General features: G+C 39.8%; 1 protein-coding gene across 1 annotated transcript in view; it reads right to left on the bottom strand.

Moving 5' to 3' along the window:
• The window catches only part of NSMCE2 (NSE2 SUMO ligase component of SMC5/6 complex), a 132721-nt gene that overhangs the window by 68028 nt on the left and 48605 nt on the right, over positions 1–16088 (bottom strand). Inside the window, exon 4 of the mRNA XM_074577817.1 lies at positions 2471–2624. Coding sequence (XP_074433918.1) covers positions 2471–2624 — 154 coding nt within the window. The remainder of the gene's footprint in view (positions 1–2470; positions 2625–16088) is intronic.

Genomic DNA, 16088 nt, shown 5'->3' with positions numbered 1-16088 from the left:
TCACTGCTCAATTATAGATCTCAGCACAGAGATTTACTACATGGAGCCCAACGATGAGAAGAGGCCTTTTTGTACAAGACGGAGTACGTGCGTCAGTTTAGCCTCTCACAAAGATGTTAAGACCAGAGGCCCTGATTCTGTACAAATGTGGGTATCTGCCATTTTTAAGCTTGTGAATAAATTTGTGATATTCAATTATGCGGGTGTGCTTAAAGGCTAGCTGTGAGTGAGAAAACCACACAAAAGGAGAGAGGGAGGGTAAGGGTAATGGCAAGAAGATCGCATAACTACAATAAATAGAGAAACTGGAGCGTCTTACTGGTTACAGGTCACTGTGTCATATAGAAGCGAATTTACATACGGGAATACGAACAGACTCCACTGATCTTCAGTCACCCACTATTACTCAAGAATTTCTGTGAGTCTTCCTGGTAAAAGAGCCTTTTGAAGAGGAAAGTAAAGTAGGAAAGGGACTTTATGGTGGATCAACAGATTATTTAGGCAGAAGAGACCGCACTAATGCAAGTTTAAGGCAGCAGAACTGTGCTTGCTTTGAAAGATTTAACTTTGAATTTCCCACCTCTTTCCTATCTGAAGACCGGAGGTGGCATTTAGTTCCCCATTCCAAAAGAAGGTGAGCTGAACCAGACCATTTATTTGAATACACGATCATTACATTGCATCCAAGACTGTGAAAGCTAACGATTTTCCCTTCAACCTTTTAAATTGCATTAAATGCTGCAATAGGAGCAAATGTGATGGATTTACCTCATCAAAAACATCATGAATTCTACAAAACCCAAGCTGACCCAGCTGATCAATAGTCCATGTACTGAACGCAGCAGTCCATCCAACATCATCATGCGTTTTGTTTTGGGCACAGTCTGACCTCTATGCACAAGCAGAACAAAATTCCAAGTGGCTAATAAGACAAATCTGGATTTCTTAGAAGCAGAATTAAGTCCTTATATTTTTTAATTATTTATTTTTCTTGAAGAATAACTCTTCTTGTGTTTATTTAATTTGGGTTTTTTTCAACCGGTGTGCCAGTTAGAACTCAGCCCCGCAGCCTGAGCCGAATGTATTACTAGGGCATACACCCCTTCCTCAGGCAATTACAGGGTGGAAAGTAAATCCCAAGTCAGTTATCAAGATTTTATCTTCTCAGTTACAAACACCTGGAAATTAGGAATTACAACATAATGGTGGGGCAGTAACAATTTTATGGTTATGTAGGGAGTAAAAATTACACTGTTTTGTGGTCTGCAACTTGGTATTTTCATTCTTAGAGTAGTGCCAAGAGCCTATTAAACTCAGAGATCAGTGCTAATACTCAAATCCAAAATCTTAAAAACCATAAAGATGGGAAACAAATATATTAAGCCCTCAAGCTCTAATACTACGGAGCCTTGAGATATCAGATCTAAAATTCACCTTGTCAAGCATGTCCTCACACTTCATAAATCTCTATAGGGAAGTAATCCAAAGTCCAGTGAAGTCAGCGGCAAAATTCTTTCCGCTAGTTTCAGCGGGTTTTGGATAGGGCTCCAAAACAACAGAACTCAAGGAGAGCTACAGAAGAGCATCCAGAATATCATTTTCAAGTGGTATAAATCATTAATCTATGACTCCTGAAGTTCCTGAGATACCAGTTCATGTTGAAATCAAAATGCAGGGTAGGAGGGAATAGGTACAGGGGTCAAGGGACAGCAAGCAGAATAATATTATTTCAAAACATAATCATGATTGGGGAAGAGCAACACAAATAGTGTTAGAGCCCATGAACTTTCCCGGCAACAGTAATCACAGTGATATTTTAATAGGTGCAGGGCAATAAAAGCATACAATTTTGTTGTGTTGCATAAAAAGTAGAACTGTTCGCTCTCCAACTTTTCTGGCAATTCAAGCACAAATTACTTAAAATTTTAACACTTGATAAATCATGTGAATTAAGAAAAAAGGATTTTAATAAGTTGAAGAGTTACATGGTGCGTGCATAGAAGCTGTAAACCTGAGAACACACACAGTAAGCATTTTCCAACAATATAGTTCTACGATTAAAGCAAAGGTCTTCTTAGAGTTGCAACACATCCTAAGTTGTGAAACAGGAGCAATTTGTTTAAGTGACAAATGAAAACAGCTTACCTAATCCTTTCAGAAGATCCTATCAATTAAGAAAAAAATTGAAAAAGTCTTCAAATGAAAAAGCCCACCTTACAAAAAAAGGATGTGAAGCAAGACTTTCATTATATTTGTATTCAAACACAGCAGGAACTGTGTGAGCCTAAGTAAAACTACCATGGTAATTACACTGCCTTTTTTTCTACACAGATATCAGTTTAAATAAGGTTTTAAATACAAACACTCACCTCAGTTTAAGCCATAATTGGCCGTTCTATATTTTAGGGCGGTTAGTCACATCTTACCATTTAGCATGCAAAAAATCTATTTTTTTAAAAATAAGACTTACATTGTTTTCTCATCTCTTTAACTTGATCCTTAAAATATATATATTTTTCATTCTTTTGCAAATCTGAGTCCGTGTTCTTGCTCTCCAGTGCAGTAAATTTTTCATTTACTAAATATTTTAGATCTGGTATATTTTCTGGTTTTTCTCGTTTTATCTGTAAGGAATAAGAAATAGAATGCTATTTATTATGACACGTATTTTAATACAAAGCAAAAGACGTCACGCAAAAATTCGTAAGCATAATCTCAGTTTCTTTTGACTCCAATTGGGTTTCCTGCTCTGAAACCATAACCTCCAGGTTATTACTTACTTCAGCAAAAGCAACTATAAAATCTGGGGTTTCAGTGTCATTTAACTCAGTTGCTGTATACAGGGTGCTTCTCACACTAACAACAGGAAAAACTGAACCTCTGCAGTCAAATTCACTTCCATGAGTGGTAAAGGTCAACATGTTAACAGCAACCAGCATAACACTGAACGTGAATGAAACCAAAGAATACGACTCTCTCCAAAAAGTGAGATGACTGAAACCCAGAAATAACTCCTAAAAGAGTTTTCTAAAAACCTCCACTCTCTCATCATTTTTGAATCAGCTTTACAGAAGTTTATCATCTGCATGGATGATCAGTGTGATAACACCAGCAAAAGCCGTACAGATAGCTAACATAAAGGAAACCACCTCAATTTATTTGTGCTGTGTGAACAAGAAGCATTATGCCGTATAGACCGGCAAAAACACAGTTTCTTGAAAAGCATTTGCTTACAGTAATTGCATCTAGAAAGATCTGAAGAATAAATGACTGTAAATAAACGGGAAGTTATCACATAAGCAAAATTAAGATACTCCAAGAATGCAAAAAGCCAAAAAGCACTTTGGGAACCCCCCAAAACCCAATAATTAGAATTTTCCCTTCTGTTCCTCAAGCAAACGTTACATTCTAGGGAACTGTACCTTTGACAGGTCTTCATAAGAACTAGCCTACAGGTGGTGGGGACTAGGCTATGCAATGATGATCAGCAGCAGCACAAACTCCGAAAGAAGGTGGACCTCTGTCAAATCCTTAATGCTAAGTATTTTCTGAACCAGACAAAGGCTATTTCTATCCTAAACATACGGCAAAACACGCCAAAAAAGGAGGTAAGCACCATTTCTGCCACTCTTCCTCTGCCACGCAGATTAAATTCTGCCCCTCACCAGACCGCCCTACTATTCATTGTGAAAGACAGAAAAAGGGCCTACTGAGAAAAAAATGGTCAACTTCATCAAATCACTCACAGGTTTCAGAGTTTACAGAGACCTTGGAAATCCTACAGAACATATTTCATTTCAGGAGCCAAAGAAACAATAAATGTTCATGTAAAAATGGACTTTGCAGATATACAGAATGCTACATAACCAAGAAAGCTTTACTTTCCTTTTAATCAAAGCAAAGCAATCCATAGAACTATTACTCCTTCCAAGAGTAAAGCCAGTTTGGCACTTTGACACGAGGCAGGTGTGAGTTGTGGCAAGAAGAAAACACTGTGCACTGCCAGGCGATAGCATGCAGTCTTCAAAGGCACCCGGAGAGAAAAGATCACCTACCACAACACCAAAGTGCGAGTGGGAAAGCCTCAGGAATACCTTGGTACCCAAGGCGCACAGTGACTATGAAAGACCAACAGCACGTCATCGGAGACGCTCAGGCTGCTGCACGAAGCCAAGCAGCACCACACAGTCCTCATCCTATGAAATTTGACAAATGGAGCTGTCCTGGTTTGAGGTAAAACAGAACCAACTTTCTGTTCAGTAATTTTTATTTCTTAGCTAGGCCTCTTCTAACTCTCTGAAATTAACAGTGTGTTGTGTCTAAAACGGTTCGTTCAGAGCGATAAGACACTTTGTGCCAAGGAACAATACGCAGAAAGGCTCTTGCTTATATTTATTGCTGTAACAACCAAGGTCAGCTAATTTCGTTATTTGCCCCATTGGAGGGTCGGAAGCGGAAAAGCGCAGAGGGATCCCACCTGCAGGGAGGAGCGGACAGGACAGGTGACCCAAAATTGACCAGCAGGGGTATTCCATCCCATCTGCCCCATGCTCAGTATAAAAGCTGAGGGATCAAAGGCTTAGATCTCTTTCTTCAGTGGCCGATGTCCAAGGAGGACCCTGTCTGTTCATCCGCCTTTGATCCCGCTCCATGTGTTCCTGACTCCAGCTGTGGAATCCAGTTCCCACCCGTCGCTGAGTCCAGTCTGGGACTTCGCCAGTGCCTGCCGGTGACGTCATCCTGGGAGCTTGATACGGTTTTGTATATTCTGTATCTATTTCATTATTTTCCTTTTTATTTTATTATTAATATTTCATTAAAGTAGTTTAGTTTCTTCTAAACTCGTAAATCTCTTTATCTCTCCTCCTCCTCTCCGTGCACGAGAGGCTGGGGGGGAGCATCTGTCGCCAGCCATTGGCCCATTTGGCCAAAACCACGACAGGAACAAAGGAAAACAGAACACCCTCTGCCTGGGGGAATTGGGGCAATCGTACACGCTCAAATGATTTGCCTGCGTCAGTATGACAGCAAACTGCTGCGAAAGAATGCCTATCACAGTCAAAACCAACACTGGAGAAGAAACTTGGCCATTAGGCGTATGCAAGCATAAGAAAGTGGCTACTAAACCAAAATACATTTAAAATCCAACACATTATAAAATAATGATTTGATTTGGACAACATGTAGTGCAAACATACTCCTTTCTGCAACAACTCCAGCAGGCTGTTTGTACAGACATTCTCTCTTTAACATAAAAAGAATGTACAAACACAGGCCCACACTCACAAGCATAGCCCAAATAACAACCCCTCATCTAAGACCACAAATGAGAGCACTATGGCCAGACACGACATAGAAGATCCAGCTGTGTATACTAAAAAAAACCAAGTGCTTCAAAGTTGCTGATACTCACACAAAGAGTAAATTATGTGGACATTCATTCCAGACATCCATATGTAGCAAAGACAATGTCAATAATCTTTTCCTCTCCGCAGGGACTATGTTATACATTGATATAGTTACATCAGGCTCTTTTTATTTTTTTCTTAAGTCATGGAAGATTTGAGTACAGAAATTCAGCAACGTAGCATCTTCAACCATACCCTCAGAGTGAGAGGTGAAGAGAAGGGCACAGCCAATGTTAGTTCTAACAGTGGTTCTCTCAACTCCAACTTCCAAAATTAAAGGACTCGACCCATTTGAGCAGGAACTGTAACTTATACTGTTACGTTAGCAAAAAGGACGGATATTTGAGAAGCTGCATTATATGCACACGAATAAGCTTTGCCCCTGTCACTGTGGAGCTACAAAAATTTGCATGTAGACATCCGTATTAACCTCTAGAGAACAATTATACAAACCCCTCCCTTGTGTATGGAACTATGATCACACAGCCTGCTGCCATATAGCTAACAAAGTAAGAGCTAAAGGCAACATGAACAATTCCGCCAGTTATCAAGAAAAAAAAAAAGTCTTTCACACCAGCTATTTTCCCAACAGCAACACATTAAGTTACGCAGATAGTGCAGCAATGCAGTACATATGACATAGGCAGACAACCATCTCGTATAGAAACTTAAGGAGTCAGATGAGAGAGATACTCAAAGAATGCTCTTTCCTGTAGTTTAACTTCTTTCACGTTTACAATTTAAATTCAGTTTCTGTTCACCTCCAGATGATTGCTTTCATTAAAATGATTAGTAGAGACACCATTCCTGACCACACTCAATACTGTACCATTATGTATGCTATTACTGAAATGCCAGGTAGACCTTCTGGAAGGTCAACGCGTCACAGGTGAATAAGGCATGGCCACCCACTGTAATAACAAGTAAATACATTTGCTGTTCACAAGTAATTTCTCTTTGGTGCTGCATATCCTATTCCATGAAGAGGGTTGAGAATGGTCTAACCCAACAACATAAACGATAACAAATGAAAGAAAATGTGACATCAGTCCTAATTCCTCACAGTGGGACAGAATTGCAACATCTGACACACTGCATCAGCACAACACCCTTACAGGTACATTACAGTTTTCGTTAGTTCTCACCACCCACTCCTACTCTGCAGATTCATGATGGATGTAGCGAAGATGAGATCAGCGCAACAAAACGTACAAGGACAATACAAACATAGGATACGGCTAAGGGACAGGGCAAATTAACCAATATTCAGGGCAGCAAGTTGGGGTCACACTTCTCTTTGGTCTCAGCAGCATGTCAGATAAATGCTTCCTAGCAAACCTGAGGCCACTGGCATGTTCAATCCGTCCGTAAGAGTTACTTCACATGGCAACAATGAAAGACATGTTATGCAAACAACTGTTGGTTTAGTAGCACTGTCAGCCAAAACCAGCATGCGAAGTAACACCTTGCAGTCATTAGTCAATCCATTGAGAGTTACATTGATTTTGAAATGGGGTGGAGGCATACACACCCTACAAAGCATCCTGGAAATGACATATAACTATGAACTGGGAGTGTTCAGGACATATGGTGAAAAGAAGTATCAGTCACAACAGCTTGTTTACAGCAATAGAAAAAGCAAAAGCATCTGCTGTGACAGTCCCGTAGCAGCAAAGAACCACATGGGCATTTACATGGGAGGTCAGCAATGAGAAGCAGAACAAACATGTCATACGTGATAATTAATGGTACTCCATACATGATCTACCAGCAGTGCTGATAGGAAAACACATTTAGAAACACTAAAAAAATTACTGTTTAGAAAAACATACCCGTGGTTTACCTATCAAAAGATATATTTGCTCATGGCAACACACCACACCACCGGGTCACAGCTGGTATGTGCAAAGAGATTTGACGGGCAACGCTTATGAAATGAGCCAGGTCATGGCAGTCTTTGACTTCTGCCAATATCTATCTGTAAGGATGAGCCTTCCTTTTGTAGATTCTTTCACTGGTACTGTGTGTATTCCATGCATAAACTGTTAGTTAGACTTTGCCTCCAGAAATCAGGTTTTTTGAAAGGCCAGCTTGCACGGCCTAAGATAACTGTAAACTCAGGGTATTCTAAGGGGCAGTCTGGGGAATTTTTATTTCATCAATTAGCATAACCACCGGATCGGAAATAAATTATTTTGTTCCAGACCAGTCCCAGAACCAGTAAGGTCAAAGGTACCATTAACTAAAATCGGACCAACTTGTGGTATTAGTCTACACACAGTAAAGAATCAGTGTCTAAAGAGGCACTAGTTAGCATAATTATGCATGTAGCATTGCAGCATTTAGTAATTTGTCCTTCCCAGCATTATGTCCCAAAACACTTCACAAACATTAAAGAATTTAGCCTCAAATGCCCATTGTGACATATGTACCATCAACTGTATTTTACAAATGGGGAGACTGTGGCATGAAGAGATGAATAACTTGGCCTAAGGTTGCACAAGGAGGCTGTGGCAGAACCAAGAATAAATAAATCCCAGTTCCAAGAATAAATAAATCCCAGTTCTGCGCTTTGAGCACAAAGCAATCCTTCTACCTTCTCCTTTAGCTGAGAGAAAGTTCAAATTAACATGTGCATTTGGTTCACTTTCCACAAAGAGGCCCGAAACAGCTTGTGGCTGCTCAGCAAACTCTGTGATAAAAAAGCGTCATTCTGCGTACCACAAAAATGCTGCACTGGACTTTGCATTGCAGTGGTTCAGCACGTGACACTCCTCAGTTATATTTTAGCCTTTTCTTTCTTCTCTCTCTAGCACAGAAGTCCTTGAGCTGTGTGTTTTTAATCCTGCTGCTGTTCCTAGGTACCCTTTCTCAAGGCTATTGTTTATGTCCCTTGGTTTTGGGAAGTTTGCCAGCGCAGTCCCATAGCAGCTTGCTTTCTCAGAAATTTCTTGCCGCACCTGAACCATGTTGAGGTTTCCTCAAACCAGTGATGTAATCTGCAAAGGAACTATCTTTCCAAAGAATTCCGAATTCTCACCTTAATCTTTCAAGCCACACGCTATTTGTTTCCTGTAATTTAATCCCTACAAAATAAGGACTTTTAAAGTTTAATTTATGGATGTTATTGACACTCTGTATTTGTGAGGCAAAGAAACATTCCTGCTTGCTAATGACCTTTTTAATGACCACATCAGCTGACATGGTAGAATTTCTTCATTTTCCAGATTCTCTGTTGTTTCATTTATGAAAGGGAGGGTGATTAGTCACGCAGTGTTAAGAAGCTCAGAGGTATATAGTTACCTAGATATCTACATCCTTTTGGGACAACCCGAAAAAGGACATGCTGACGTCTAGCTAACTCTAAACGCATAGTAATTTATATTGTATTTACACTGCCGCCATGTGCCTGTGCACATGCTAACGGAACGCTGATAGCAGCTGCATCTTTTGAAGAAAAACTTAGTATCTTAAAGCTCCTGTTGGGACAGAATTTCTTATCTCTGTGAATTCGATATTGTAAAGAAACTCAGTGAAGATCTTTCAGACAGATAACTTCAGGTACTTCAGGACTTGGGGTGATTAGTCTGAGACATCCTACAAAGACACAATTTTCAGAACCTGGGTATCTCACACTTTTTGAATTGACGTCACTTTAAAACGTCTGACCCAGACATGGACATATCTAAAACTATTTATTTCAGAGAACAAATGCCAAGAATTGGCTGGCAACAGCAATAAGTACGGACATTGTCAAAACAGCCTCTCTGAGCATCTCCATCAGATAAAAATAACTATTCTTCCTTTATTTACATCTGCTATGCAACAAAGTCAACAAAAAATGCATGTCACATTTCTTTCTTGTTTAACGATTCCTACATCCTATTATTTCATACTTACCTCACTAAATAATTTATTTTTACAAATATGCAGCCTTTCAACACGCACATTTATTTTACCTCAGGGTTAAGTCAAAGTTTGCTGTGATTATTTATTATAACCATTTTTTTTTTTCTCTGAGAGGGAAAATAACATGGGAGCTAAGTAAATTTGTGGGTTGAGTCACCCATACACTTTGTGAATCATGTGAGAACCAACTCTAAGTGAGTCACCACTGTAACTGGATCAGGCTGCAAAATTTCAGCTCAACCTAAACAGTCATTTATTATTCTTCAATGGCTGGATTGAAACCCTTAGCAAATATCGGATCATTTGTTGATGCACAAATAAAACGCAGCTTTATTGGAAACCTCTGCCAGGGCAGTCAAAAAGGATATCATCATTCAGCAGCAGGAGCTCTGCGCTGCTGCAGTCATGATTGCCTGAGGGCCCACATCTGATCCGGGAGATTCAACACCTCTACACATTGTGGCTGCAGGGCTGGGACTCCGGTTGAGCAATACCTTTGCAGACAATTGTGAAATGCCAAGAGAGGCATATTTATGAGGGCTGACCCATACTTATGACACATACTGCCTATTCAACCCAGCCAGCACAACAGAAAATGACTGTCAGCACGTTTCAAATATCCCCAAACTCTGCCAGAGTAACAGTCTGAAGGTGAGGTAGGGTTGCCATGGTTCAAAAGCAGCATATCAATACGGTGGTTGTAGCTAAGGTGTCCCCCATAATTAAATCGTTAATACCTTCCACCGTTTCTTTTCCCTACTTTGAATGCAGCTGGAGATGTTTAACCTCTATAAAGAAACTAAGCACGCTGCTTTCATGAATACTGGGGTATATCCGAACTAACTCCTCGCAAGTTGTGGCACATAAGATTCATTTTGGGAAGGCTCGAAGTGGACTTTGGCCCACACTGTTTGCTTTCTTTCTCCTCTTTAGAAAGGAACCATATGTACAGAGTGGGATTAAAGTAAACGAGCACCAGGTGAAGAAACAAAATTGTCCGGGCCCAAAAGCGAAGTTTACAGCCTGAAAAGCATTTCTTGGGGTTCCCATCTGCGAGACATTTCACCTCAGGTAAAATGCTTTATCTGCACATGGTTTCAAAAAAAACCTGCTCTTTGTATTTTCCCCAGTTACCCACTATGGTAGAGACAAGACTTTGAACATCTTTGTGTTTCTCCCCAAGACCCCTGTGCACTGCTGTGCAAAGGGGTAAAAAGAAGCAACAAAAGGGGATCTTATTGCAATACCAGTATTGAGATCGCTTGCTACCAATACTGTAAAAACGGCTCATAAAGACAGCAATAAATGTGAGCATTAAAGCTGAGGTTTTCCCAAGGTACCAAAGTGAGGAAAGTTAATGAATATTTAGCACCTCAGTCCCTTCAGCATTTCTGAAAGCCCAACTTTGCCGTGAGGATTCATCTGAATTTTCTTAACGATCTCAACCAAACACAAGTCTGTCTTCATCTTGTTTCTCTGTAGGTTTTCAATATATGAAGTATGAATATGACAAAGCAAAAATTTCCGCAGTATTTAGGAGACATTTATGAAAACACCTAAAAAATATGGTTCAAGACACAGGAGGAGCAAGTACATAAATTTACTAATTCCTTCTTCTCTATCTACTTTAAAGTTCTGCCACAGTTATAGTTTATATGCAAGCTAATTTTGGTGCACTACAGATACACAGCATCTTGTTCTCTGTAGTTTTGCCTGAGCACAGATTGAAGCCTGTAACAGCAAAAATAACTATTCTTATAAAAATGTTGCTTTGTTTTAACAGCATGTTAGAAACTGTGAGGCAGATGGTTCATCTGTTTTAGCAAGGTTGATTCAGCAAATGCATCAGGCTGTTGAACCAGTTTACCAAGCTGCTGATTAATTCACATATTTAGAAAATACATTAACATGGATATTAGAGCAATTTTTTTTGGTCTTTAATATCCCACTCAAACTGATGGGAATTTAGACATTGATTTCAGTGGGAGCAGAAGAAGGCCTTAAGGTGATTTCAGATTAACAGCCTGTTTACTCTTGTATGGCTCTGCTTGGTTAACAGAGATTACTAAAACTCATGTTTTCCATAGTGTAGAAATAAAGGGCTAAATCCTAAACCAAGTACAATTCAGTGTTATCTCCACCAGCTCCTACAAAACACTGTTGATTTATGCCAGCTGTGAAGCTGATCCCTGTTTAAATACAAAGTGTGACTTATCCTTTGGAGAACTGCTTACAGCATGTATTGTTAAAATCAGCTGATTTTCCAGAGGGATGTTTTCCATATTCCTTGGCTATACCTCCAGTGAAAGTCAAGTAGACTTTTTCAATTTTTACTCCTCTCATTTTTTTTTCATTCATCTGATGAAATTCTCATCCCCGAAAAGTTCTTCGGCACTGACAGCGTTTCTTCTTCATACTCTCCAAAACAGCAATATGTGAGTCATGTTGGCATTCTTCATTAAGACTAAATGTAACCTTTAAACTTTTGGGAAACAGCAATAAGATTTCTAAGTACAAACTCATGCTTTATTTGAATTGATGTTACTTGAAAAACATATATCCTGGCTGACACTTACAGTCTAGACTCACCGAATTAATATATTTGTATTAACATAGGGATCAAGATGGCAATAGTTCCATCAGGGTCAGCTCCACCTTTAACATAGAACACTGAATTCAGTGATGGTACAGAGTTGCACTACCCAGAAAAAAACAGAGTGCAACCGCACTATGCACCCCAAATTTCCTCGTAAACCAGGAGGACCCACCTTACACTGCAGTGGGTGCAAAACACCTCACCTGTATGACAGTCCCAGACCGTGCCCTGCGGCAGAACTGCCTTTTACTTTGCACTTTGCTGCAAACGCCTTAGAGCCAAGTCTCTCCCTTGAGCCTTTCCACATATCACATTCTTCAATCACTATTAGTGACCTTGTCTTATCCAGCTTCCTATTGAGACAGCCCTCAATAGAGTTATTAGCCACTAAATCCCAGGTCTTACTTCCATTCTTATCCTTCTTGAGTTACCAGTTGTGGTTGGCAGCTTGCACCTCTTCCCTTGTCTTGGCAAACACTATTTGCTTTCCTAGTACTCGCACAAGTGATTCCTTCCTGTTAGGCTGCACAGGACACTGGAATGCTAACATACCCTTTTTGCTCTATGGGTGTCCCAGGATATCTCAATTCCCCAGTTATACAGGCTCCCTCCAAGCACCGTATCATCCGACACAGAAGGATATTTTCAACTGCAATTCTTTTCCTCCTCTTTTCTTATACATCCGATCTTTGTTATTAATGCAGTTTCAGCAAAGCCTCAGAAATAGAGCTGTATCAGAAAATTAGCCTTTAAAGGGCCTTTTTTCCTAGTATGCTAAATTAAGCTGCTTACATATTCCTCTATAGTCCCCAGTTTTTGCAAAGACAACACGTGCTGTGTAACAGCCTGGATTAATCTTGTCTACGTTACCACCGTACACATCCTTCCCACCAACTAAAATCCTTGGAATCTACCCACACCTTTCCTGTTATCTATCAGAGCATCGAAAGACCAGTAGATAACTGATGATGCCAGTCCCTGACACTACCTGTTTGATTTTCAAAGCAAGTGCATTCACACTTTCTCCCTCCTGGTCCTCCTGCTGTGGAAAAGCTCTTCATAGACACTTGGGAATAAATCTTTAAATCCTTCTTCAAAATCCTTCTTAAAAAACATCTTCCTTCATTGTGACACTCACAAACCCCTTCACAACTGACTGCTTCTGTGCTGTGACAGCTGTGTGTCCTGCACAACTGAGCCCAAGTTCCTGATTCCAGAGCATCCATTTCTATGCAGAGCCTCGCAAAACTGCGTCCTGAGAAATCTGACAAAACCTGAACAGCTTTTTTATTATAGGTCATTACATGGACTTCCACATCTTAGCTCAAAACCAACTTGCTTCTTACCCTCCACATTAAAGGAAACCTGAAAAATTGTAAACAATATATAATAAACTGCAATTAAATATAGCAATATATTAATAATAATATTAGCAATAGTAATATCTAACTGTAAGGTAGATACTGGATGCAAACTGATAGCTGACTGTAGAATAGAAAACACATAAGAAGAGTTTTTAAAAATTCAGAGACATTTGTTTTACAACTCTTGCAATTTATATGCCTTTTTAAAAATCTAAACGTAAATTATCAATCCAGGTTTAAAATTATGACTAAAAATGAAATCATGCTCCAACTCTCCAGCCAGTATAGATTCCTCCATTATAAACAAGCCCTGGATTTTTACATGCTGTTCAAACTAATTAAAATCTAACTTCGATTTAAAACAGTTTTTAAATAGGTCATAGTTAAAATAATAATTTCTGTAAATGAGACTGGTGTGTGACAGCAGTATTAACTTATGTCTGCAAAATGTGACAGCAGCGTGAGAAGAAAGAGGGTAAAAATAAGAGTTCACAACTGCTGCTGTAAGGCTGAAGGAGACAGTTCTACCTGAGAGAATGTCTGCATGGCAACAGGAAGAAAAGGAGCACAAACCAGAAGAATTCCTAAACAGGGGTACTCCTCACATATACTGATGAAATACTGTTTGCAAAAGCAAAATAAACTAAAAAACCTAGACTCAAATTTAAATACACTTTCCTTAACATTGCCTTGGCTGACAAGAAAAGGTTATGGAGCAGAAATCTTGTCTCAAGAACTTACTCACACAGGAAGTCGAACTAGTACGAGTTTGGCTGTTAATACTGAAAAAACTCAGTACTTCTTTGATTATCAAAACCGTTTCCATCATGCTGGCTGACAAGCCCAGAAACATAATGTTGTCCATGACTAGAAACCGTCACTTACCGGAAGAATTAAAACCGTAAAAAAGAAGTCATTGTCTTCTAAACTTATCACTCTATGCATGCATGTATTTCCTTTCTGTTATTTTCAAACTCAACAGATACATTTTTTCTTGTTACTCAGTTTCTGCAATGCTATCAAATTTGTCTCCCCAAATTCTTTCAGGCTGCCAGCATAAACCCTGTCCCAGCCAACTCTCTTGATCACACCTCCCCTGCCATTCGAACTTCTCCCTACATCTTCCTGAATTCATAGCCCCAGCTCTTATATTTAGTATTGGTTTTGAACTTGTCCTTCCTCTTTCTCATGTCACTTTGCTTTCCCTTTTTTAGCTCCTTCTGGAGCTCATCTCATCACCATTCATGACAATTCTCCAGTACCGCGCTTCCCTTCTTATAACTCTATCAAACTCGCTTTTCCTTCATTTCTCTGACTCACTCACTGTATATCACATGCTAAACTGATTCCTCTCTTATTACTAGCCCTAATTATGGGATGCCTCCACTATTCCTTTTATATATTACATTCTCACCAAACACCAGCTCCTGAGTCACTGGCAAAGGATTTAGGGAACAGACGGAGCGAGTGACTGCCTCCCCTCCATGCATGGGTCTTCAGTCTCACAGGAAGGGCAGGTTTCACTGACCTCTTCGCGGGGTATTGCAGTACCTGCTCCCCCAACTGCATCCACCGGTACCTTGGAATGTTTTGTCCGGACAGTGCTACTGCTGTGCACTTTCCTCAACTGCCGGTGACCTCCTTAAGTCACTTCACTACAAAGTGAAAATACACCATCCAAAGTGGAACAGTATAACTCACCATAAGTAACTAAACCTTATAATTGCATCTCACACTTCAACGGAGATCTTCTCTATGAGTACACATAACAGCAAAATATTTAATTTTGACTTGATACTACTCTGTAGTTATTTACAATCGGATGAAACTTCATCCCCTTCTCAGCCGATCAGTTGCTATTTTGGGCAGTTCCTGCAGATTAACTTGACATTTCGAACTATTATCAGTCCCCATCACGATTGCTCCCTTTTGTTTTTGCCTTCTGCCATGCAATATACAGTCACATGATAACAATTTCTTGCTTCATAGGTCTCTCTTCTCCACCAACCTCACCAGCACATTCTCTCGTCCAAGGAACTTTAGTTTTGACAGTAGACACAGCTCATCTCTACGAAATATAGGACAGTTGTCATCTGCTCTTGTTTCTCAAGTTCACGACAGACTCCTGTGATGAGCAGTGAGGAATCTCGTCTTGTTATATAAAATACTACATGCTAAAGAACGCCAGAACAGGACAAACAACTCCCTGAGGAAGTTATGGATTGCAATCAGTAAACAGATGGATCATTAACTGGTCAACCGTTCCATTGTTTGAATGACAGAGAGAATGAGACATGCCTACTGCAAAGCTGGGTAACAAAACTGAAAAAAAGGGAACACCCAACTCACTGGCAGAAGAAAAAAACCTCTTTTGCAGAGTCACTAACTCGAAATGGAATAATTAAAATTCCCACTTCAGAAGCGACCGCTTTGAAGTGGAACTGCAGATCTCTATTTGCATATTGGGAACGCTTGTGTCGATTTCCATGCTCCATCTGGGCAAGAGATTGCAGATGAGGATGACAAGGCTCTGAATTAGGACAAATCAGATGGATGCGGACTCGTGAAATCCTGTAGAGATAATTATGAGTCTCTCAAGATGATGTAATTAGTATATTAGCATGGTTTCCTCCTTTAGCAGTAAATACATTTTAACAATATGTAACGTCTTCATGTCTGCTATTTAATGTCAGCCCTGCTAAAAGTCCTTCCTGCCTTTCTGTTTGGTCTGTTGGCACCATAGTAAATCCTTACTTCGTGGCAGACAACTAGATGCACAAAAAGCCTAAACTGTAGCAAAGATGCAAATTG

Source organism: Larus michahellis, chromosome 2 (genome assembly GCF_964199755.1).
Source record: "Larus michahellis chromosome 2, bLarMic1.1, whole genome shotgun sequence".
Lineage (NCBI taxonomy): Eukaryota > Metazoa > Chordata > Aves > Charadriiformes > Laridae > Larus > Larus michahellis.
Note: the sequence above shows the minus strand (reverse complement) of the source record. Positions and strands in the feature narration are given on the sequence as shown.